The sequence below is a fragment of the Ictalurus punctatus genome, chromosome 19 (genome assembly GCF_001660625.3).
Source record: "Ictalurus punctatus breed USDA103 chromosome 19, Coco_2.0, whole genome shotgun sequence".
Lineage (NCBI taxonomy): Eukaryota > Metazoa > Chordata > Actinopteri > Siluriformes > Ictaluridae > Ictalurus > Ictalurus punctatus.
Genome location: NC_030434.2, coordinates 1,794,322 through 1,819,920, shown reverse-complemented (window position 1 = coordinate 1,819,920; position 25,599 = coordinate 1,794,322). Strand labels below are relative to the sequence as shown.

General features: G+C 40.6%; 2 protein-coding genes across 2 annotated transcripts in view; one reads left to right on the top strand and one right to left on the bottom strand.

Moving 5' to 3' along the window:
• The window catches only part of snd1 (staphylococcal nuclease and tudor domain containing 1), a 59,692-nt gene extending 39,625 nt beyond the window's left edge, over positions 1-20,067 (top strand). Inside the window, exons 17-24 of the mRNA XM_017493842.3 lie at positions 9,734-9,922; positions 11,221-11,362; positions 14,027-14,150; positions 14,790-14,859; positions 15,171-15,284; positions 15,583-15,786; positions 18,895-18,939; positions 19,292-20,067. Coding sequence (XP_017349331.1) covers positions 9,734-9,922; positions 11,221-11,362; positions 14,027-14,150; positions 14,790-14,859; positions 15,171-15,284; positions 15,583-15,786; positions 18,895-18,939; positions 19,292-19,357 — 954 coding nt within the window. The 3' untranslated portion in view covers positions 19,358-20,067. The remainder of the gene's footprint in view (positions 1-9,733; positions 9,923-11,220; positions 11,363-14,026; positions 14,151-14,789; positions 14,860-15,170; positions 15,285-15,582; positions 15,787-18,894; positions 18,940-19,291) is intronic.
• On the bottom strand, positions 2,062-4,965 carry lrrc4.1 (leucine rich repeat containing 4.1). Its single transcript, XM_017493843.3, has one exon. The coding sequence runs from the start codon at positions 4,951-4,953 to the stop codon at positions 2,356-2,358; it is 2,598 nt and encodes an 865-aa protein (XP_017349332.1). The 5' UTR covers positions 4,954-4,965; the 3' UTR covers positions 2,062-2,355.
• Positions 20,068-25,599: the final 5,532 nt, after the last annotated feature.

Below are 25,599 nucleotides of genomic sequence, written 5' to 3'. Positions count from 1 at the left end.
AGCTGAAGACTGGAGAAACGTAGCCTGGTCTGATGGATCTTGATTTCTGCTGAGGCACACAGATGGTAGGATCAGAACCATCTTCTAATGGCTACTTCCAACATGATAATGCACCATGTCACGAAGCAAAAGTCATCTCAAACTGATTTCATGAACATGACAATGAGTTCAGTGTTCTTCAGAGACCTTCCCAGTCACTGCATCTGAATCCAGTAGAACACCTTTGGGATGTGGGAGAACGGGAGATTTGCAGCATGAAAGTGCACATGAAAATCTGCAGGAACTGTGATTGAATAATCTCAACATGGACCAGAATCTCAAAGGACTGTTCATGAGCATCTTGTGGAATCCAAGTTTTAAGAGCAAAGTAAGGCCCTACCCAGTATTAATAGAGTGTTCCTAATAAAGTATTGTGTGAGTGTATACAACGAACACTTTTATATACCATTACTACTGCATGTCTCACTAACTGAAACACTCTGAGGCTAAATTTATTTCGCTTGCCTTGTGTGAACACAATGTTCACATGAAAAAGCGTTTTCGTAATGTAGACCTTGATGTGAATATCATGAAACTGTTGTGCAACGTGGAACAGCTTTTAAAACAGAGTTCCCAATACATACGGTCTACACCCTTCTAATTGGTGAGACTAACATCGGGAGAAGGGTATTCAGTACGGAGGTGAATGGAATAAACATTTCTGGTGTCTGCATCTTAACTAAAACCGAACGAGCAGCAACTGTTTGTCTAGGTGGTTACCTTAAAAACCCATATACACGCACACTCAAGTTTCTACCTTGGTCAAGTGATATTTAAAAAGACTAACTGACTTCCATCACAGATCATGGGATAATTTAGACATCATGAAAAAGGTGCATAGTAAAGGGGAAAAATAATTTTTTTTATTGCATTTACGACATTTGGCACAGTACAAATTCATGGTGCTTACAAGATAAATCTTTAAAGATCAACTTAAGTCTTTTTTCTCTTCAAGAAAAACTTATCAATATAAATAATTTCAATACTTTTTATTTATTTTGTTTTACTGCATTCTCTATAGTGTGGATTAGAAATTGCACAGAATGTCCTGTGAAAACACTACCCTCATTTCTTAAATTCAGGGCGGCATTTTAAACAACAACTCTTTAAATAGACATTACAAGGTAGAAAATAGTTCTGAACAACTTTTTATTGTCGTACAAAGACGTGTACGTGTTTGTGTGTGTGTGTGGGGGGGGGGGGGGGGGGGGGGGGGAATCCTTCTTCACATGGTGAAATTCTGAAATGTACAGCTTTTCCTGAACTGATGTTTGTTTCCACTGAAATCCATAAACACGCTTTTGTTTAAATTAAATGTAGTAAATGAGATGTACAAATTGTAAATATGACAATGAATACTAGGTCTATCTACATAGCAGTTTTATTCATAGAAGTCCAGCCCATACAGTAGCTGTTTAATGTTTAATAATAATAATAATAATAATAATAATAATCTGTATTTTACCTAAGAATGGAAAATAACATTTGAAACTATTTTAAGAGTCCTCGGGAACTCCTCTCTATATAATCTCATTTGAAATTATCTTAACCTGATTTAATATTATCATCCTGAGCAGACAAGCATTAGCAAGCACCTTACCTACCTCTGCATTTTGGGGGGGGGGGACGATACAAGAGTAGTGACACTATCCAAATATCAAATTTTGAGATGAGAATTGAGTAATGAGTTTAGTCATCATCATCCACATCAGTGTCTCTGTCATCACTTGGGGCAAACATCACTCATAGCATTTAAACACAAGCCTAATCAGCACCTCACCGTCAACTGCCTGCTTTTATATCGGTAGGAACATAATCGCTGATTGTCTAAATTTCCCATATTTTCATTATGTAAAGTGAATAAGCGCTTTTTTTCTGGTGTCATGGCCCAGGTGTATTGCACACACTTTGACAGCACTGTTTATGAACTGAATAGGCGTGAGTCCGTTTCATTATGGAACGTAACTGTCCAACAGTTTAATCAAAATATGACGTTCACTTTGTGAGGAAATCACACTTGGGTAGGACTGACGGAAGTGTGTTTATTAGACTGATCTCTGCAGGCTCAGAGCCAAGGCAATGTTCGAGAGTACATAAAAATATATCCACATTTTTTATACACATAATGTAATGGGCAGAAAAGCTCAGTTTTGGTAAATGTCCTCTTTTTTTTTTTCTTTTTCTTTTTTTTGTCTGTTTGCCAACACTTCACGGGTTTTCCCACACTCTCTCTCTCGCCCTCTTTCTCTAAAAGAACTCACCCCGTGTGTGTGTTTGTGTGTGTGTTTTGAGGGGAAGTGTTCTTTTAGATGAGTACTAGATTTGAGTCTCTTGTACTTTCTCCTTGTTATGTGTTTTTATGATGAAGGGCTCAGGCATAGTGCTGATACTGGATAAAGTTCGTGGAAGAGAGTTTCCAGTGCTGCAGTTTTCTGTCCATTTGTTTGTATGTCCCCAAGGCTTGTACGAGTTCTGAGTGCTATATTTTATCTCATGCTGGTTGAAATCCATTTCAGGTTTTTGGGGACTCAAGTCTTGTTTGTGACTAAAGTATTCTGCTTTGAGTGGCTTAAACACACCGTAGTCAGGTTTAAAATGACTACAATCCATCTTCAGGGGGCTGTAGTTGATACCAGATTTGTTAGGAATGTAATCAGATTTGGGCTTGTGCGTACTGTAGTCCATTTTGGGTTTGTGAATGGTGTAATCTGATTTGAAAGGGCTGAAGTCCAGTTTGACTGCTTGAGATGTGTAGTCGGGCTTATAAGTGCTATATCCAGGTTTGTAAGGACTCTGGTCATTTTTTTTGTGTAGGTGATAATCAGGCAGTGACTTGTGCATGTAGTTTGTAGGAGGTTTGTGAGAACTATAGTCCACTATTGCAAGTGTGTTGTAATCAAATTTGGACATGTGTTTAGTGTAGTCTGTCTTCAGAATGTCCGTAGTGTCGTCCGATTTGGTTTTGGAGGTGCTAAAATGAGGTTTGGGTTTGTGGATGCTGTAATCTGATTTGAGTTGAGGTGTATGGTAGCTGTAGTCTAGTTTGTGGGTGATGTAGTCTAATTTCTGAATGCTGTTATGGTCTCTTATCACTGGTAGTTTCACTGCCCCATCCCCTGACATACAGGCAGCAGATGCAGGTGGTGGTAGGTCCTCCTTATCGACATGAATAATCTCTACAGTCCTTGCTGCTGAAACTGTGCTCCTTTGTTGATGTCGCTTCCGCAGTTTATAGAACACAATTAGCATGACTGCTGCTAGTAATGTTACTGCCAGAAAGCACCCAATAATGATCTTCGTAGTCTTCATCACCTCATCCAGGCTGGTACTGGCGGGTCTGGATGGCTTCCCCGTTGTCAATTTTGACGTGGGCATGGCTGGCAGGCGGCTTGGTGGTATGTCAGTGCTTTGGAGAATGACTGTTGGTGTCGAGATGAAAACTGGTTGAAAGGCTGAAGGCGAAGTAGTAGTTGTGGTGCGTTGATTTGCTTCTGTAGTGGTCCGGGGTTTGGGTATGTTGGACATTGGGTCGAGAACTTTTACTGTAACTGTGTTGAAGTAGCTGAGGTTGGATGTGTTGAGCTCTGCTGCACTCACATTTAAATACGCTGAAGCATTGGATTTTCCAGCTGCATTGGACACCATGCAGGTGTACATGCCTGTGTCACCCACCAGCACATTTGAGAAGTTTAGAGTCCCATCCTTAACCACGGTTATGCGTGGGTGGTTGGTTGCATGTGTCAGTATAGTACCATTTGGTAAAAACCACTGCACTGATGACATAGATGCTGTTCTACATCGAAACTCTGCTACTCGATCAGCTGAAATATTGAGGTCTCTTGGAGCATCAGAAATGAAGGGCGCAGAACACTGCATTGCATCTGTGTCTCCTTGGGCTACATCCACCAGCTGACGACCTCTCATGTGTGCCGGTGAATGGCATCTGCCACAGCAGGTTGAGTTTGTACGGATGTACTGATGCAGCCACCGTGCTAACCACAGTGAGTCACAGTCGCAGTTCCAGGGATTATGATGGAGGTGCAGTTCCATCAGGTACCTCAGTGGGGAAAAGAGGTCGAAGGGTAGAGAGCTCAGGTTGTTGTGGGCTAGGTTTAGGTCTACCAGTGATGACAGGTCATCAAATGCATTACGTTCAATTAGTCCTATGTTAGAGTTCATGATCCATAGCTTTTTAAGTGAAGTCAGTCCTCTGAAGTAGCTGGGTTTGATCACAGGGAAAATGTTCTCGGAGATCTCCAACTCCTCCAGCACGAGCAGTGAGTTCAAGTAGGGAATCTCCCCTTTGATGTTGCACATACCCAAATTGAGGTACTTAAGGTTGACCAGACCTTCAAAGGCCCCATCAGAAATATATTGAAGCTTTCGCAGCTCGCCCAGGTCAAGTCGCATTAGAGAGGGCACACGATTGAAGGCATAAGATGGGATGCTTTCAATGGGGTTATTTCTGAGCCACAGTTCCCTCAACTTAGACAGATATTCAAAGGCCCCACTAGGTACCACAGTCAGCCGGTTATCAAAGAGCTCCAGGGTGTTCAGATTGGTCAGCCCATTGAAAGCTCCCACTTCGATCTCTCTAATGGCATTGCGTCCTAACTGGAGTACCTCCAGGTGATTGAGATGGCGAAAGGAGTCAGCTTGCACTGCCTCAATGACATTCTCCATTAGATTGAGGTGTCTTGTGTTGGCAGGAATGCCAGGGGGCACATGAGTGAGGCCACGACGGGTACACACCACCTTGCTGAGCTGGTTACTGCAGGAGCAGATAGGGGGGCAACCCTGAGTCCCCAGTGCACCCACCACCTCCTCCACATACACTTGCACCATGAGAAAGATGACAAAGAGCAGGGTAGCTTTCCTGACTCGATGTGCAGCTACACGCTCCAGGACACTCATGTTGTGGCACACTCATATTTCAACATGGTCTTGGGGAGGGGAGGGAGCAAGATTGGGGAGGATGGTGGTAAAAAGGGAACAACGGGAGGAATTTGTCTCCAGTTAAGAGGGCTAGCCCTACCCAGGGTTAAGCAAAACTCTGACTCGGTTTTCCATTTACTGTACTGGGGGTTGGGTCATTTTCAATGACAGGTGTATGAGAGCAAAAGGGATGGGTTCGGTGGGCAAAAGCCAAGCATTAATAAATTAGAAGGAAATGACCGACTATATGTATAAAAAGGGTTGGAAAGACCAGTAACCTACCTCGTTTAATTTACAGGTCCATTTTTTTTTTGATCACATAGGTGCATATTTGTACTCCTGTCTCCAAAGGCAAATCCTTTCAGGGTTTTTTTTTGGTAGAAAACAGAACATGAAATGATCACTAATAAATCCACAAATGAGTATATGAAGCAGTAGAGCTTTAGGCTAGGAAAACATTCCAGTTTTGCACAGACGCATGCGCCTTTGCTTGTTGACGCTCTGTCCGCAGATGGTTGTCCTTGGAAATTGCCGTTTGATGCCACCACTAAATACCTATTCTAAATCTCCATGGTGAATGCCTACATGCACTAAACCGAGGGAGAGAGAGTGCTGGGGGGAAAGGGAGGGGGTGGTAATAGAAAGAAGCATGAAAATTCCACTGTCTTTGCAAATGCTCTCCTCTTCTTTCGTTTGCCCTCCAGTTTTTTCCACTTATTTTTTTCCTGTTGCTGATGTTCTCCTGTCACTGCTTGTTTGTCGTTTGACTGTGTGGAGCCCGGTTAAAAAGGCTGACACACGCACTGCAGTCATTAGGTTATTTTTTTTCCCCCGATGTAGCTCTACACTCGCATATGGCGGCAGCTGCACCCTTCTTCACATGCTCTCCCTGCAATCCGTCGAATTCTTCAGAAAAGGTTGGACACAACGTAGCAGTAACTGTAAAAGAATCCGCTAAGGCTTGTTCACTGCAGAAAGCTGTCACTTGCGCTCAAGCATGCTCTCTTGTTCCCTTGAATGAGAGAGAAAGAGAGAGCGAGCGAGAGAGAGAGAGAGAGAGAGACCTTCTCCTCCCCTGCTATGACGCTGCATTGATCTGTATTGTATGGAGCTGAGATGAGTGTCCTTAGCTGAGAGCAGTTTTGGAGAGCTCATCCCCTTGTTGGCTGCCCGGGCGCCTGGCTCTAGCTGCTGGAGGACTGTTCTGGCAAGGAAAAAGTGCATCCCCACGGCAACAGCATTCTCATTCTCTCTGAAAGTCTCTCCCTCCCTACTCGTCTCTCTCTCTCTCTCTCTCTCTCTCTCTCTCTCTCTCTCTCTCTCTCTCTCTCTCTCTCTCTTGCTGCTGTTTCTGGCTCAATCTTTGTTCCGCTGCATTGTAGCAAGCAGATGAGACACAGGCTTATGCTCTCACTCCCCCTTTTGTCCTTCAGTGGAAGTGCAAATGTACTGCTGGCACATTTTGCTTCAAGCAGTGCATTGGTTTGATGCCGTTTTATTTGTGCATTAACATTCTCTCTCACCCTCTGTTGCTATCTCACCCTTTCTCACCCTCTTGCACTTCTGGGCTCTTGGAATTCTTTAAGTAATACAGATTTGCCCTATAAAAATCTTGTCCTGGTGGATTCAGGACTGCATAATGCTATTTTGCAGCTGCAGACTGGCTGGGGGTGGACTGCAGTGAGATAAAACAGCTCGCCCTGATTTTACAGATACCCACAGTCCAACTGATGGATGACTTGGGTCACACTCTGTAGCACCCAAAAGTACTTATGGAACAGGCACAGGGTGATACCATTTCCTTAGACAGGGTGTGTAACACTGGTTTAGCTGGGACTGGGAGAGGGCTGTGCAAGGATGGAGCATTTACCTGTCTCTATCATATCTCTCCTATCTGTCTCTGTCGCTCTCTCCCCCCTCTCTCCTCTCTCTTTCCCCTCTTTGTCTATTTCAATAGCTTTGAAACATTTGCTCAGAGCGCTAATGTAATGTAATGATGCAGTGCACATTTGTGAATAGCATGGCTTTGGGGGGCAGGGAGGGGAGTAAGTAATTGCTGTCTATAGCTTTACATTTTGCATATGTGAATTTATTTATTTTTAAATGCCAGGACCTAAGTTTCTCTTTAAAGGGACAGTCTGTCTATGGGTTTACATTCTAGCCAAGCCATCTACCAATGACCTTCATTATGCCCAGCTCTATTTGTCTTTGAGGCACAAGCTAGATTATGAAACTGCAGCCATGTCCCTTAAAATCAACCTTACTGGTGTTCCCCTTTGCTCAATGATGGTGGTGGCACGAGTTGGTTTTTCCCACTGAAAGCATTTCTAGAACCTCTAGTATTCGTATAATGAAAGGCTGCACCGTGTCTCCTACCGAGTTGCATCTAAATCAGACTGAAAGTGCAACTTGTAACCAATATCTAAAATAACAGTCTTTCAGTATTATTCTTTTTATCAAGCGATTTTGAGTTCTTTTGGGGTCCCCCCCCCTTCCTTTTTAAGTCTCCACTACCAGGTGCTGGAGGCATTATGTTTTCTGATTGTTTGTTCATGCGTCCATCCAAGATTATTGTTAGTAGAGTGGACATCTCGTGGATGAATTTATCAGCACTTTTCCACTGGAATGTAATTATTTGGGGGGGTTTTTTTTGGCCACTTCATGTGGCCAACATTTAAGTAAATACCTAGTTATCACATGATGAGATTACACCAGGTGCCTACCAAATCAACGAGCCACAGTACATGCCTTTTTTAAATCCACTTTGCTCAGTGTTGTAAGCCTTGGGCCAAGTTCATTTTGGGGTCATCTCCCTTTTGTAGTGCTAACGTCATTCCCATCACAAAGCCACCCGTGCGTCAAGAACTGGAAATCAGAAAATGGGAAGTGGATGGAACTTGCAGTGCAGCTCCTCCTTGCCACTAATAGATGTGTTTATAGATCAGTAGCACCATTATGAATTATGATTTACTGGAGGTTTGAGCTTATTTGAATGAACAACATGCTTATATTATTTTCTTGATATTATGAGGGAACACGGGTGCAGAAAGTGCCACGGGCATAGGAGATGGGGTCTGTCATCTAACGCAGTGTGTCCTCAGTAATGCAGTGTGCGCTTCAGTAATGGGTTCAGTTCCAATGTGTTTCTTTCCTAGTTTCCGAGTTAGACCTGTGACTGTGTGTATAATTTTTGAATATGGAAAATCTTTTTTTTTTTCTTCTTAAATAGTCTTATCTTGCTGTTTTTCTCAACCTTGTCTAGAGATCCAGGAACTGAGCAAAGTGAAATATAATTTGCACCAGTAGATGAATGTACAGTAGCTTGCATATAGTCCTAATCCATGAAAGCTGCTGTACAGGCATGACCTAGATATATTGAAAACTGTTATAAATCTCCTTAAACTAAGTACTGTGACATTTTAAAGGAAAGTGTTTTCTGCTGCAGTGCAGGATTTAACAGTGGTGGTGAAGTGCTGTATAGCTGGGGTGAGGAGGCAGTTAGCAGCACTTCCTGATTTTATTTTGTTGTAATGCACATCTTCTTGCAAATCGTGTGATAATAGGTTACCTTTACTGATATAGGTACCACTATGAGTTCAGCCATTGTTTTGTATAGAATTATATCATGAACAAAGATGATCAGGAGTATCTGCTCCATGTAACACCAGAGAGGTTGCTCATAGGGATGAGAGCTTAAAAGAGCAGCCCAAAAGATGGTACTTGATACTGCAGACTTGAACGTGTCTAAGAACGCCACAGAACGTGTTCACCGGGTTCCTGTTTAAACCAAAGGACATCAGCCTCCTCAGAAATGGAGTTGTCTTTGGCCCTTCTTGCCAGCATGTACTTCTCACCCCCAACCTGTCGCTCAGATGAACACCCAGGAATTTGTAGTCCTGCCTACCTTGATGTTCTCACCCTGGGTCCTGACTGAGGCTCTAGGGGACTTCTTATGGATTGGAGCAGCAGCGTGTGCATGTGGGCGAGAGTGTGCTTGTGTGCGAGAGAACACTCCCCCAGCATTAGTTAACTGAGAATCTCAAGGCTCGTCACAGAGCCCATCTGTCATAGCAGAGCCCAACACCCACTGCCTCTCATGCATGATAGTTATTTACCTTGCAGATGGAATGCTTAACTCCATCTCGAGTAACCATGGTTATCAGATCAAAATGTGAAGTGCCCTTATTGCCCGTCTTTCTCAACATGTGAATGTGTGAAAGAGTTTCAGTATATCAAATAGATTCATTTTCCTAGAACTTTCTCGATTCAGCATGCCGTGGGTGAGTACATCTGGTTGTCACAACAAGGGCTTTGTCTTAATTAAACAATATGGGTTTCACTCACACATATCAGCTGTCAGACGGAAAACAATGTGGTACTTCCCTTTCTTCTGTGGTGTGATGGCTGTCCAATCATCACTCCAGTTGAACCACAGTCCTGTATTAGGGATGTGTGTTGTTCGAGTGCGAGCTTTAATATCAGGGTTACGGTTAGTCTGCAGAGGTGTTTCTGGTTTGCACAGGTGTAACATGTGCTGAGCATTGTGTGAAAAGGACTCCCAACAGCTGAGTTTTGAATGTGTCTGGGTTTATTTAGGGTTTTTTTTTTTTTTTTTACCAGACATGCCATAGAATAGGGAAAGTGCAAGTGTATGAAAACAGTGTTTCTGCATCTTTCGAATTAAGCACGGGCTGAAGTCCAGCACCTTTCCCATTCCCTTTCACAAATGTACTAATTTCTCCTTTGTTTCTTGTTTCAGGTAGAGGTCGAGGTGGAGAGCATGGATAAAGCAGGCAACTTCATTGGTTGGCTTCACATCGAGGGGGTGAACCTATCTGTGGCATTGGTGGAGAACTCTCTCTCGAAGGTTCACTTCACAGCTGAGCGCAGTTCCTATTGCAAAACCTTGCTGTCTGCTGAAGATGTGGCCAGGCAGAGGAAAGACAAGGTTAGTGTGCGTGCGCGTGCACACACACACACACACACACACACACACACACACACACACACACACACACACACACACACACACACATGCACGGTAGATTAAATCCCTGATTAGTAATAGTCTCATTTACAATAAGCATTTTAGATAATATTTAGCAGTACTAGCTTAAGATCAAAAGGGTTAAAATAATGATCTTATTCAAGTAGCTATTCTGGTAAGCTTAGTTCTGAAAAGGCATTCTGCATTAAATATTATTGTCTTCATACTTTGTAGATCCACCTCCTCTACGGGGTGGTATCGCACAAATGTTTTAAAATAGAAAACTGCCAGCATGGAAGACTCATTATTGCAGATACTGACAGATGCCTGTGATTGCTTAGTGAAAGGAGAGAATGAGGTGTCCTTACCCACACCAAAGAGAAAGGTGTGAAAAGGGTGAAATTATGCTGTCGTTCATGAAGGGCTGTGGCATCATTGCAAATCGGTTCTCAATTTTGATGATAATATCAGGTCGACCTTCAGGATTATTCTGTTACTCTGCAATTTTCTTATAGTGGTAAGATCGGTTTTGGCGTCCGCACATATTCCCACACACGTGCACATACACACTCCCAAGATAAGCTGTGTGCAGAAGACGGGTTCAAGCTGGCAGATCCGAGGCTGATGATTCACTTAACAGCTCATTAATTTTCTTCATTACCTGCTTAGAAAAAAGTCTTCAGTGCAGAGCGAGGCTATTCATAGATCCTTAACCAATCGCACTTCTAAATGCATTCTCTCTTTCCATCTCTCCATCACTTTCTCTTACACACTTTGCTAAGATTTCTCTGTTCACTCTCATATATTTAACATGTTTTTTGTTTGTGGACTTTGTTTGTTAGTAAAATAAGATGCTAACACCTTGTTATCTTTTTCAACATACATCAGTGCTAATACCACAAACATGTTCATGCATCTGTGCTGATTTCACCCTTTTGGGATGGTCAGTGGAGCTGGATGAATCCACGAAGCAACACACACACGGCATACGGGAATATAAGGAAGAAACCTTGAGAGTAACCAGACTCAAAAGGGAACCCGTCCTCATCTGGGTGACACCAGATAGCGCGATTTATAAATAATTACTCTTCTATAACTGTGTGCTAGAGAGTTAACCAGTGCTAAGTGCTTTAAAACAAACTTGAGTATGAGCATCATTAGAGTTGTAACTTTAAGGCTCTCATAGCAACTAAAGTTATCGACTATTTAAAAGTGCCACAAAGCAGTACATTGAAACCTGTTTTTTGGTAATTTGATAGATTTGGGCCAATTATGAGGAAAAGCCAACAGAAGAGGTAGCCCAGCTGTCCGAAGTGAAGGAACGTGTGGCCAAGTACAGGCCGGTCTGCGTCACCGAAATCACAGACGGCCTGCACTTCTACGCACAGGACGTGGAAACTGGTGAGTAATAAGTCACTGGTCATCAGCGATCAGCATGGAAGTATAACAGTACTTCCAAAAAAAAAAAACAGTTTGTTATTTTGGACTCGTTAAGGAATATTCCCGAAAAGATTTTGAGGCGGTATTAAAACAGTAACGAAAAAACAGTAGTACCGTATGTGCATTACAGTACTAACATGCTAGTTACTTGAACTACTTTACATTTCCAGCATGTTTTCACCATCTGCTCAGAGTTGTGTTTTAAATCTCTTCATACCCAGTTTGATAAATGAGGCACAGAAACTGCTAGGCACAAACTAAGTGTACCAGACCCGCCAACCTTTACACCTTTTGTGTAGGAACGTCACATTTTAGTATATTGAGTATGCTGTGACTGCAGTTTTTCTCATCCAATCCGATTTATATTCTCAGGTCTGTCTTTTAGCTTGTAGTTGGCCCTCTTTTTACCCATGCTGTATAACAAATGCTGTTATAAACTTTGCCAACTAGGACCTAGGTATCTCTACAGGCTTTCCATGTTGACATACGGAGCCTCAGCAATACTGTTGGTTAGACTAGGATTGTTTTGTTTTGTTTTTTTGTCTCCCCTGAATTAATAATGCCATTTTAACTTGTATTAAGCACTTATCAGTATCAATGTGAGACAGTTTTCTTTAAACCTTTAGGATCGTTCCTTTTGCAAGAGACCGTTCGATTAAGCTTGCTGAGGAAGTGTGCCTTTTTTTTTTTTTGAAGCAGCGGAAACTGAAAGCATGTCATGTGCCCGAGTTCCTTACACTGCAGGAGTTCATGAGTAATTCTGGAAATCCGATGTAAACAAAAACGCTCAAAATTCTCCCAGCGGCACAATGTCATTAATTGCTTCCATCTTACAAAGCAGTAATTTAGCACACAGGCTGTGATTTGTCTCTTTCCATGCTTTCCTCCCTAGTCTTAGTCCTACTGTGAATAGAAGCTAAATAAGTCTTGCACGAGTGCTCTAATTTCCTCTCTGTAGCACGCTCTTACGCAAAGCCAGAAATGACAAGAATAGATTCCAAATAGGAAAACCTTATTTTCTGGAAAGGCTCGTGTTGTTTTTATAACCTTCTGACCTATCACTGACAGAATACACACACACACAGACACAATATGCCGTTCAGTAACCAAATGACTAGTTTGAATCCTGCTTACTGGGAGTTGAGCATCTCTTAGTGGTTCTTCCACATATCTTTTATCGACGCCTTGGGGTGGGTGATGTGACAAAAATATCGTATCACAATTTTTAAAAAAATGTTTTAAGTCTGAATCATGATCCACGATCTTATCATGATTCATTTTCATGTTGATTTTTAAGACTAGTTTGCAATTTACTGTACTTGAACAGAGCTGCCAAGCTAGTTTCCCTACTGAAGAAAATACTATAGCTCTACTAGGAAATGTCACACTTGGGCCAAAGTACCTTTTCAATTGCTGTATAATTGCTTGCTTTCCTTCTGTATGCCTGTGACTAATTTGTCTGTACACTATTGTGCTGGTTATTCTGGTTTGTTCCTGGCACGTCTTTATGTACAAGTAAGTCATACACACATTCAGGGACTCCGTTACACGGGCTACCATGGTGCCATTGCATTCTGAGGCGAATGTGCAGATAATGACATAAAGCACTAAAAGAGGAAATCGGTTTCATTTAGATTGAACAGTTGGGGTACTATATAAAGCAAAATCATTTACAATTCATTTACAGCAAATGCTTTGACTCTGTAATCGCAAAAGAATCTGTGCTCACCTTCTGTTCAGAGTGTAAGCAGTGTCTAATGGACACTCTGGATAGCTGTAATGTAGCCATTAGATAAAATGAACATGAATATCTATTTCTAAATGTTGAAAATATATTGATCACCCCATAACATTACAGTGTGCTATAAGCTGTAGCACAATCATTTTACATCAACTGAAACCCTGTAATTATGTTGAATTGACCAATCCCTGGCTCGGAAATGAGGAAAAACTGGCTCGTACTTACTTTGTTTTTGTGATTGCGACACATGTGTTGACATTCCCGTAGGGGAGTGAGCAGGTGTTGGTTGGGGTGAGTGGGTTCTCACTCAGTCCACTCGTGATACTGAGGGCTCTCCCCAGACATCTTTTCATGTTCTTTAAGCTGTTCTGATCACCTGTTACAGATCTTTGAGGTCAGCCACAGTGGAGTTGCTGTACCAGACTCTGATGCTGTAAAAAAAAAAAAAAAAAAAAAAAATGGGTGAGAATCCGGGGGTGTAGGCGTTGATGAACCTTCTTGATGCGCTTGATGTTCTCGGTGCACCAATCCACCAGCAGCTCCACCTCCTTCCTGCAGGCTATCTCATCACTGTTGTGAATCAGGCCTACCACAGAAGTGTCATCTGCATATTTAACTGTGGAGTTTGTGTTGTACCTGGCGACACACCCTGCATCGCCTGACTAAATGATCTCGCACGGCTGATGTGGTTTAGGGTCATTCGACTTACAAACTCTAACGAACATAATTTCACAAATGTAGCTGAACATTGTATTGTTCCAATGGCAGCCATCTTTGATTGGTGGAATAATTGTTTTCGTCAGCTCAGTATTGTCTGTTTCTCCTCTAGATCTTTGCTAATGTTTAGCAAATAATGTTTTTTCTGTTTGTTTGAATCTGTGCAGGTGCACAGCTAGAAAGCCTGATGGAGACCATGCGGGCGGAGATTGCAGAACAGCCACCTGTGGAGGGTGCCTTCACCCCACAAAGAGGGGACTACTGCATTGCCAAGTTCACTGATGGGGAATGGTAAGCACTTAAAAAAATCACAAGATGTATATCCTAGTAAAATGAGCACACAGAAATACAGAGAGCAACAGGAGCACCATGCCAGAATTTGGAGCTTCGAATTGTCTCCTAACTGCTCTCTAAATGCTGAGAGAACTGAACGGGGAACGCTATCAAGGGCTTGTTTTGGGTACTGTGTCAAACTATTTCTATTCAGCTCTGCCTTATGGAGGTTTAAATTTGAAAAAGTAATATGTGAAAGATCCCTGAAGGACAGGGGTTGCTCGGCAGGCTTGCGAGTGAGTATGTCAGCTGTAGTTGCTATAGTTGGGCGAGTCTGCAAGAGAAATATTAGGTCTGGTGACATCACTTCAACAGTGCATGTAATATTCCTTTGTATTTTGCTAGAAAGCGACTTTAATTATCCGTATCTGAGGCTACATGACAGGGAGGTTTGATGCAGTTATTGCCCTCCAGTCATCAGAGTGCTCAGAGATGGCTGCACAAGTACATTTATCCTTTACTAGTTTTGAATCTTTCTCTCCCCTCTTGTCCTGGTCCCTCTCATTACTGCTATTTTCCCTATGTGTGTGTGTCTCTCTCTCTCTCTCTCTCTCTCTCTCTCTCTCTCTCTCTCTCTCTCTCTCTCTCTCTCTCTAGGTACAGAGCTCGAGTGGAGAAGGTTGAATCTGCAGCAAAGGTTCACGTGTTCTACATAGACTATGGCAACGTGAGTAATAATGAATTGCACGTATGTGTGTCAGTGGGTGGTGAATACACAGTTAAAGTAACTGTAATTTTAATTACCTTTAAATGAGGGAATTAAGTAGTATATCCGGTTTTATAGTTGTAACCGTGCCTGTATATTATTAACATGGCTGTTAGAAGGGTTTGAATAATGGGTTGTCCCTAATGGGGGTGGAAGTAGTAAAGCTCTCTCCTCCCGTCTTCAGATTAATGACTCTTTCTGCCTGTCGAAGGCTTTGGTTAATAAATAGAGCCTCTTTGTGTGTGTGTATGTGTGTGTGTGTCATTCTACAGAGAGAGATCTTGTCTTCTGTACGTCTAGCAGCTCTTCCTTCTGCCTTCGGTATCCGTACCCTGCCTGCACAGGCCACAGAATACTGCTTTGCCTTTATCTTGGTCCCTCAAGATGTAAGTACATGCACAAACACCGACTGAATGCTGCTTTGTTCCCAAGGAAAACATTTCTATTCTAATAGGGTCTAAAAGCGCTATAACTTTCACTTTCACTCTGTCACACACCTCCTTTTTTTTTGCACATTGTTGAAATAATTTTCAGAATTATCATCATATCACAACATTATCACAGAAAGCCTTTGCTAATTTGTTACCATTATTTAAGACCATTTATGATTTAAGACTATTATCATTGTGATGTATTATTAATTAATGAATGATAAATGCTGAAATTCCGATTCGCCTCCTCCAGGAGGATGCACGGGCTGACGTGGTGGACTGCGTGGTGAGGGACATCCAGAACACACAGTGTCTGCTAAATGTGGAGTATGGTGGCACCTCTTGCCCTCACGTCACTCTGCAGTTCACAGACTCCAAAGACGATGTGGGCCTCGGCTTGGTCAAAGAGGGCCTGGTCATGGTGGACGTGCGCAAAGAGAAGCATCTGCAGAAAATGGTGAGGGATTTACATTATACCTGTCTCAACTGCAGAGAAAAGGCCATGAAACATGTAGACAAAATCAGATCAGGGCTGGTTTTCTCCTAATTGTATGTATTTATTTATTTGCTAATTGATTCGTCATGGGCAGCGCTCATTAATAAACAGTATCAACTGTATTGTAAATGAGCCAGACTTAGCCCAAAAAAAAGTCTAATTTCCATCTGTAGTCACTGGCCAGATGTTAATAGGTGCCTTAAAATAATTTACATTCAAATACAGTGCAACACTATTATAAAACATGCAAAATATATCTAACCTTCACAGCACAAAATGCAGAGTATATGTGTAGTCTATGGAGGTACATAGATATGCATACATGGTATTCAATAACACATACAGCCATTACAGTCACGGTTATGCATGCACATCTTTGTGTCATGTAATGAATTAAAGGATGTATCTAATGCACGTCATGTAATGCATTAAAGGCCATAATATTCTACAGTTATTAAATACCTAAACCTTTTATTGAATATTCAATTCAGAAATAATGGCACCATGTCTTCCCATTATCTCAGCTACTGTACTGATTTCAGCATCCAAGCCTTAATTTGCATTGTAATATTTTGACTAAATATACCTTAACAATATAATTTTTTTTATGCAGTGGCTTGCAAAAGTTTGGGCACCCCTGGTCAAAATTTCTGTAATTGAGAATAGCTAAGTAAGTAAAAGATGACCAGATTTCCAAATGGCATGCAGTTAAAAAATGACAAGATTTCTTTTTTTATTTCCATCTTCTACCGTTTCAAAATAACAAAAAAGGAAAAGAAGCCAAAGCAAAAGTTTGGGCACCCTGCATGGGCAATACATGGTAACACCCCCTTTGGCAAGTATCACAGCTTGTAAATGCTTTTTGTAGCCAGCTAAGAGTCTTTCGATTCTTGTTTGTGGGATTTTCACCCATTCTGCCTTGCAAAAGGCTTCTAGTTCTGTGAGATTGTCTTGCATGTACTGCTCTTTTGAGGTGTATCCACAGATTTTTGATGATGTTTTGTGCTTCTTGAGGTAGTCCATTGTGGATTTTGAGGTGTGTCTAGGATCATTATCCTGTTGTAGAAACCATCCTCTTCTCACCTTCAGCTTTTTTACAGACTGTGTGATGTTTGCTTGCAGAATTTGCTAATATTTAATTGAATCCATTCTTCCTTCTAACTGTGAAATGTTCCCCGTGCCATTGGCTGCATGACAAGCCCAAAGCATGATCGATCCAGCCCCGTGCTTAACTGTTGGAGAGGTGTTCTTTTCATGAAATTTTGCACCCTTTTTTCTCCAAACATACATTTGCTCACTGTTGCCAAAAAGTTCTATTTTAACTTTCTATTTCAAAATGCATCAGGCTTGTTTAGATGTTCATTTGCAAACTTCTGACACTGAATTTTGTGATGAGTATGCAGGAAAGGATTTGTTCTGTTCCATCCATGTTCTCATCCATGAAGGTCATACTTGTGCAGGGGGGACTCTCTGAAAGTTCTCTTGGTCTTCCAGAACTTAACTTGACCTCCACAATTCCTTTCAACTGCCATTTCTTAATTACATTACGAACTGAGGAAAAGTCTACCTGAAAACGCTTTGCTGTATTCTTATAGCCTTCTCATGCTTTGTGGACATCAATTATTTTATTTTTCTGAGTGCTAGGCAACTGCTTAGAGGAGCCCATGACTGCTGATTGTTGCTACAAGGTTTGAGGAGTCAGTGTTGTTATAAAGCTTTGAAAATTGCATCACCTGGCCTTTCCTAATGATGACTGTGTACAAGCCATAGCTCTTACGAGCTAATTAAGGTCTGAAACCTTAGTAAAAGTTATTTGAGAGCTCAAATCTCTTGGGCTGCCCAAACTTTTACATGATGCTCCTTTGCTTTTCTCTAAAATTGTACAAAAACAAAACAAATACACTAATCTTGATTCAAATGTTGAAAAGAATGTTCCATCTTTAACTTTATGCCTTTTGGAGATCAATTAATCTTCTACTCACTTAAATATTCACAGTAACAGAAATTTTGACCAGGGGTGCCCAAACTTTTGCATGCCACTGTAACAAGCAAATTATAAAATGTAGCTAGCCCATTAGCAAACTGCTTTTTTTGCGAGTTGGATCCATGGATATCATACTGTTGTCAGCAAATTCTGACCCTACTGTCTGCATGTCACAGCAGAAATCGAGATTCATCAGACCATGAGGTTACTCACGCCAGTCCATCTCACAACAGCCACTATGCCATGGTCCGAACCACTGAGATCACATGCTCCCCATTCAGATGTTTGATGTGAATACTAACTGAAGCTCTCGACTGTATACCCCTACTGTATATCTGCATGATTTATGCATCGATTCACCAATGAATGTAGTGAGTCAACAAAAAGTGAATAAAATAAATGAAATTCTGCAGTGTGAGCAGGCATTTAACTGCTGAAACATCAAGCATGCATGGTCCCCACCTTCCTACCAGCCACCAATGTGGAAAATCCACACTGTAACCTCATATTCATTCATGATTCATCCAGACCACCGGCATAGAGCTTTCTCAGCCATGTTCATTTACATGGTTGATTTTAAAACCACTGACTTGATGATGCAATGATATGATGCCTGAAGGGGAAGAGTTTTGGCAGTGATTACATAAACTCAAATTCAGTTTGTCTGCACTCTTTCCCAGAAGAGCTTAAGTGCCGTTGATATACTTACTCATTCACTTACCCCCTCTCCTATGATGCGCTTGTGTACAGTCCGGATGAAGAGGCCCAAGGGAGGTGTCGGGTTTTATTATGGTCTGATTGTATAACAAAAAAAAAAAAAGCCATGAGATCACATGGTTGTGGGAAGTGGGGATTTTTGGAACGGTCAGTATGGCTGACTGGAGAAGGAGAATGTAAAAAATCATCAATGTTGGGTCCCAAGTGCTACGTAGCCATGTTTAACCAAAACTGTAACTTTTAAAACCAGTATTAAGGATAAGGATTCTGGAACATGTTGTCAGGACTGTACTGTGGTATGTCTCAGGCACCTAAAGGGAAGTATCACCTGCTCTAAATTTGGACTAAGCACTGTTTCTTTTTTCTAGGTGACTGAGTATCTAAACGGCCAGGAGTCTGCGAAGAGTGCCAGGGTAAGTCCTCCCTCACCCTTGTCCCATTTTCCCTCTCAATATACACAAGTCACCATCAAAATGCACACCTCTATTCCACAACTAAGAAAAGCTAACAGCAAACTATTAGCAATGAAGGAAAATATTTGTTGGGTTTATCTTCTCTCTGTTTGCTTTACTATTTTCTGTCCTCCGCCTCTCTTTCGTTCCCCCCCCTCTTTCCTCTCGCCCCTTTCTAACTCCCTCCCCTGTCTTTCATTGGTGCATCCTGTACTCGTTTTTGGGTTGTTGTTTTTTGACTGCACATTGTACATGTTCCCCAAAAAGAAAGTCTTGTTCCTTCTTTGAACCGTTTGCACCTCTTTCCTTTTAGCTCAACATCTGGCGCTATGGAGATTTCCGTGCGGATGACGCAGATGAGTTTGGATACCGACGCTAAGTCCTGCCAGTCCAAAGATATGTTATGGAGGATGCATTAAACAGAGAGAAAAAACAGGAAAATATTTCAACAATCTTCTTATTGGTATAATTGAAACATTCACCTTTTTTTTTTTTTTTTTTTTTTTTTTTTAAATCTTTTCCCCCCATGCTTGGCGCATTTATTCTTTTCTGCTCTCTTTTATTTTTAAGTGAGTACAGAATTTACATGAAGATGCGTATAAAAGGACCAATTTACCATGAAATATTTTAGCCAATCTTTTATTTCAATTTCCATGATTCCTGTAGTATTTCCAGACAAGACACCCACACACTTTATTGTACAGCTTCAGTAGAGGTTTTTTGCACATCTTCCTGAGAAAATGCTTCCTTAATTATGAAATAATTTTCAATTTCTGAATTTATATGGATGTTATTTTGACGTTAGGTAAGCACACTCAAAAAGAAACGAACGAGTGTATTTTTTTAATGTACGAGTGTATTGTGTAAGGAAATGTTTTTCTCTGTGTGGCAAAAGAAAAGCTGCCAATGCCTAGACAAGCATTTGTTCAGTTCCTCTGGGATGTTTACATATAACAGTAATTTCTTTGTGTCCTCCATGTATCTCACTCTCTCCTACCATAGCAGATAAACTAGTGTTTGAAATGATTTCCTTCCAAGATAGACTTGGTCATTGTATTTAAATCTGCTAAATAAAAATGAGCAACGTCATTTCGTCTGCCTTGCTGAGAACGAATGAATGAATGGATTGCATTTCTGTCTGGTCTGCTTTCCCAATTATAGTAGATGATTATGGGAATTTTCCACCAAATAATTTGATCCAAAATGGTGCAACTTGACCACAATCAGCACAGAAAAGTAATTGTGCGTATGTTCCTTTGCATGTTAAAAGCTTAAATGAGACATGAACAACTAATCATGCCCAGTGGATACAGGATATTAATACAGTTGCTATAATACAGAGACAAATAATACACATCAGCACCCATGACATTAACAACCACTGTAAAGCCTGTTCTGTTTAATAACTGGTAATGTATTTGTATTTGTAATGTAATTCCCAGAGTACATCCATTTATCTATCTACATATTTTAGCACACTTTAAAGTTTTGCACCTTCTAAACTTAACCTATTTTTAAACAAGTATAAATAAACAAATCTGCACAAATGCTACAACAATTTGAATCCAGTTTATCTAACGTAAGCTAGAGCATGGTCATGGGTCTGTTCAAACTTCATCACAAACTTTGTGTCAAAATATTTACAAGAGCTTCAACATCAGTAACTGAGAAACATGCTGATCTTATATTTATTTATATATATATATATATATATATATATATATATATATATATATATATATATATATATATATATATATATATATATATATATATAGGGCTAAAAAAAAAAATAAATCATTGCTCAGTCTGATCCTCATGAAACCTTATGGCACAGGTTTCATGAGGATCAGACTGAGCAATGATTTTTTTTTTTTTAGCCCTATATATATATATATATATATATATATATATATATATATATATATATATATATATATATATATATATATATATATATATATATATATATATATATATATATATATAAATAAATATATATATATATATATATATATATATATATATATATATATATATATATATATATATATATATATATATATATATATATATATATATATATATATATATATATATATATATATATAAATAAATATAAGATCAGCATGTTTCTCAGTTACTGATGTTGAAGCTCTTGTACTCTGTCCTCAAGTGAGCTGCCAATTTTGGCCTCAATATTTCAATAGGGGGAGCTATAACATGCAACTGCTTGTCCTGTGAAGTTGACGTTTTTGCATGCTGCTTCTTTGAGAGAGGCTGTAAATGGGTTTCTAACAATGACTTGTTCACTGAAAACAATATGGCTATAATATCAGCCGAGTCCAAATTCAACAGGCATTTGACAGTCCCAGGCATGTTCCAGTCATCACAAAAATTTAATGATATGAATGATATGAGTTATGAATTGTCTAGTACCCTATACAATTTCACAGAAGTCAGCCAGTTGCAGGCTCTCTGGATTTCTTGCATTTTGTACTATGGCATTTCTGGCTGAACTATTATTCCTATATTTATATGAATTATAGATAAACATGGTATTTTCCTTGTCTATGTAGTTGTGTATTCATGAAGCACACAGATTGAAGCATTTCTCCACCTTGGTAGAAGGGGTTTAGTATTCTTACATATCTGAATATGAGCTCTTGTAGACACAGACTGTAATATACCACCACTGTGAGTGTAGTGAAGAATAAGAAATACAATTAATCAGATTTGGAGCATTTGTACATAAGGTTGTCCTGAGGATGCATACTCAATTTGGTATCAGTTATTATGCTGTTATTTAATATAATACGGCTTTAAGTTGTGGTCATGCAGTGTGTGTGTGTGTGTGTGTGTGTGTGTATGGTTTCCAGGATATTCTCCAGCTCCACTGCCAGCCTCACCAGTATAAAGTGCTTACTTGTAGGTGAGGTTAATTCTGTGCTGAGCTGTATGCTTGTAATTGTAATAATAAAAAAAAAAATTATTTATTTAAAACAATTAAGTAGGGATGTCTCCAGCTAGGCTCTATAAATTGTGTGTATTTGGATCTTTCTCTGTTTTTGCTATGGGAATGCTGGGTGAACTTTGTTGGCATTAGAGATTAAACAAGCAGGGGATGCATAAAATTAACATTTAAAAAAAAAAAACTTTTTTTTTAATGATTGTACAGTATATTAGAAACAATATGTATTGGGATACATTGTCTAGTTCTTTATACGTTTAACATTATTGCTGAATGGTATATTTATAAGGATTGTATTTTGATTGAGTTAGCATGGTGAAACCAGCATTTCTGAGCACAGCATCACTTGGCCATAGCATCACTACCATTGCAGCCATTTTTTTTCCAGAGTCCCTCCATTTTCACAGGCTCAAAAGTAATTGGACAATTGACTGATAAACAGTTTCATGGCCAGATGTGGCCTGTTTCCTCGTTATTTCAAGACAAATTAAGGAGATGAAAGGTCTGGAGTTGATTCCAAGTGTTGAATTTGCATTCGGTTGCTGTTCATGGGAACTCTCTATATGCGGTCCAAAGAGGTGTCGATGTAAGTGAAGGAGGCCATCATTAGGCTAAAAAAACAAAACCTACCTATCCGAGAGATAGCAGAAACAAATCAAACATTTGGTTCATTCTTAAAAAGAAGGAATGCACTGGTGAGCTCAGCAACACCAAAAGACCAACAGGAAGGCCACTGAAAACAACTAAAGTGGATGGTTGCAGAATTCTTTCCTTGGTGAAGAAAAACCCCGTCACAGCATCTACCCAAGTCAAGAACACTCTGGAGGAGGTAGGCGTATCATTGTCAAAGTCTACAATCAAAAGACGCCTTAGTGAATGTAAATATAGACGGTTTATCTCAAGATGCAAACCACTGTTAACACTCAAGAACAGAAAGGCCAGATTAGCTAAAAAAAAAAAAAAAAAAAAAAAATGCTAAAAAAGCCTGACCAGTTCTGATTCAAGATGAACTTGTACCAAAACGATGGGAAGAAAAAAGTATGGAGAAGGAAAGGAAGGGCTCATGATCCAAAGCATACCACATCATCTGTCAAACATGGTGGAGGAATTGTTATGGCATGGGCAGGTATGGCTGCCAATGGAACTGGGTCACTGGTGCTCGCTGATTGTGACTGCTGACAGAAGTAGCAGGATGAATACTGAAGTGTATAGAGCTATACGTTCTACTCAGATTCAGTCAAATGCCGCAAAACTGATAGTTTGGAATGGAATGTTCTTAACTGTCAGTCGGTCACCTGACTTCAACCCAACTGAGCTGTTTTTCACTTACTGAAGACAAAACTGAGGGCAGAAAGGTTTTAAACATTTAAAAAAAAAAAAAAAAAAAAAAAAAATTTTAAGTTGACAGTAATGTTGACTACCAACTTAGCCCATCTTTTTTTGGTAATTTTATTTCACTCTTCTTTGGGAAAAATGCTCCAGATCTATTAGATTGTGAGCAGATCTCTTTTCAATAGGATTTAGATCTGGGCTGGGATATTCCAAAAACACTGATCTTCTTCTGAAGCCGTTCCTTTTTTGACTTGGATTTGTGCCTATCCCAGAGGGCATGGGGCACAAGGTGGGGTACAGTACACATCCATTGCAGGATACAATCACACACACATTCTCACACCCATTCATACACTACGGACACGTTGGACATGCCAATCAGCCTACCATGCATGTCTTTGGACAGGGGGTGGAAACCGGAGAACCCGGAGGAAACCCCAAATCACGGGGAGAACATGCAAACTTTGCACACACAGGACAGCGGCGACAATCGAACCCTCGACCCTGGAGGTGTGAGGCGAACGTGCTAATCACTAAGCCTGGGGTAAAATTCAGTCTGGGGTAAGTTACAGTCTGCTGGTGCAGTAGAGCACTCAGGCAGGTTTTTGAATTTGACTGTCCAGAATAAATGTGATGCAGGCAAAACTCTGAAAGGTTCATAAAAGCAAAAAAGACACTTAAAATAGAACATGATGTATTGACATCCAGGGACCTCATTTATAAATTCTGAATGTACTCACAAACCACCCAAGTAAAAAGCAGGATTTCTAAAGAAATTCTTAGCAGGTAATTGGGCATATATTTACAAAAACTTTGACCAATGTTTAGAGACATCAGCAGCATTTTAGGAACAGCGGTAATTAGACACCCTGTGGATATGTAGGGAATGTTTTTGACATCTGGGGCAACACACTGCACTGGGACAAAGAAACAATCCCCGTTACAGCTCAGAATGTTGGGGAATGGGCTGCGGTGGCAAACGGCAGTCTGGCTGAGCTACCTCCATCTCCTGTATGAGAACCCAGTGGCCCTGGAGGAGGTGAACACGCAATGCCAGAGTTGGTTGAGGGAACTTTGGGGAGAGGGGCTATGCCGGAAGATGCCCACTATGGATCTCCTCAAGGGGCCTTCCCCCTTTTGGAGGAGCTAAACAAGCAGTGGGAAAGGGGGAAAATCCAGAGTCCATGTACCCTGGGCAGAGTGTGGGCAGAGTCCACGTACCCAAGCAGCAGCGGCAGAGATGGTGGCAGCAACAGTATGCAACGGACACGACGATGGAGGCAGTGCGGAAGCTGTGGCAGCGGAGCAGAGAAGATCTCAGCGAGGGTGAGAAACAGTGACTGTGGATGTTGCTGATGTCCTATGTCGGTGTGTTTGCAGCGAGTGAGGAAGACTGCATGCAAAATGAGTTAGTACAGCATCACATCAACACTGGCACTGCATCCCTGATTTGGCTGGGACACCATTTCCCTATCAGGAAGCGTCAGGTGGCCGAGCAGAAGCTGAAAGTGGACAACCCACTCTACCACCCGAGCCACAGCCGCCCCCACATGGGATTCGCATGGACATGCCAGAGTGTGGGCTGCAAACAGAAAAACAGGTTACGCCATTTTGGGATTTGTATGGGTTAATGTGACTGTACTGCCTGCAACTTGCCCATAACGGGCCAATGTGGGCATGTGTGCTGGGTTATACACTGCTAAAAGTCTGAATGGATCACACAAACACCCTTGCTGGAAAAAAAAACAAATAAATAAACAATAGAAACCATTACAGAAATTCTAATGGTTTCAACTACAAATACTATTACAAACCATCAGCTGTTCACCATTAAAACCATTATCATTATTGGTAACATAACATGCCACCAACAGAAAGCAACAATTCCAGTTTCCGCTGAAACCAACACAATTCCCTTTATAACCATTAAAACCATTACAAATTCTGTGAGGGTTTCTATTGTTTTTTGTTTGTTTTGTCAGTTATTGCACTCTTGTAATGTTGAGTGTTTTAATCAAGTGAAAATAGTAGTCACATATTCAGGCATTTCGAAGTAAACTTTTTTGAAACTATTTATTTATTTATTTTTACAAGTCTTCACCCTCATTGATAATATTACATATAAGGTTAGATTTAACGACAATTAAAACAACTTTTGTTCATTTTTGAACAGGCAACCCTCCCCAGCCCCACCCCCTGTTACACGACTGTACTGTACGTGTCACATTATTATGAAGAGAAAATGTTTAGTAGCACTATTCGTTTTGTTATTGACTGATTTGATTTTTTTTTTTTTTTTTGGTAAACGAACCGCTTCC

What these genes read in the sequence shown, in the direction of transcription:
- lrrc4.1 (XM_017493843.3), bottom strand. Translation starts at nt 4,953, where the DNA reads ATGAGTGTCCTGGAGCGTGTAGCTGCACATCGAGTCAGGAAAGCTACC.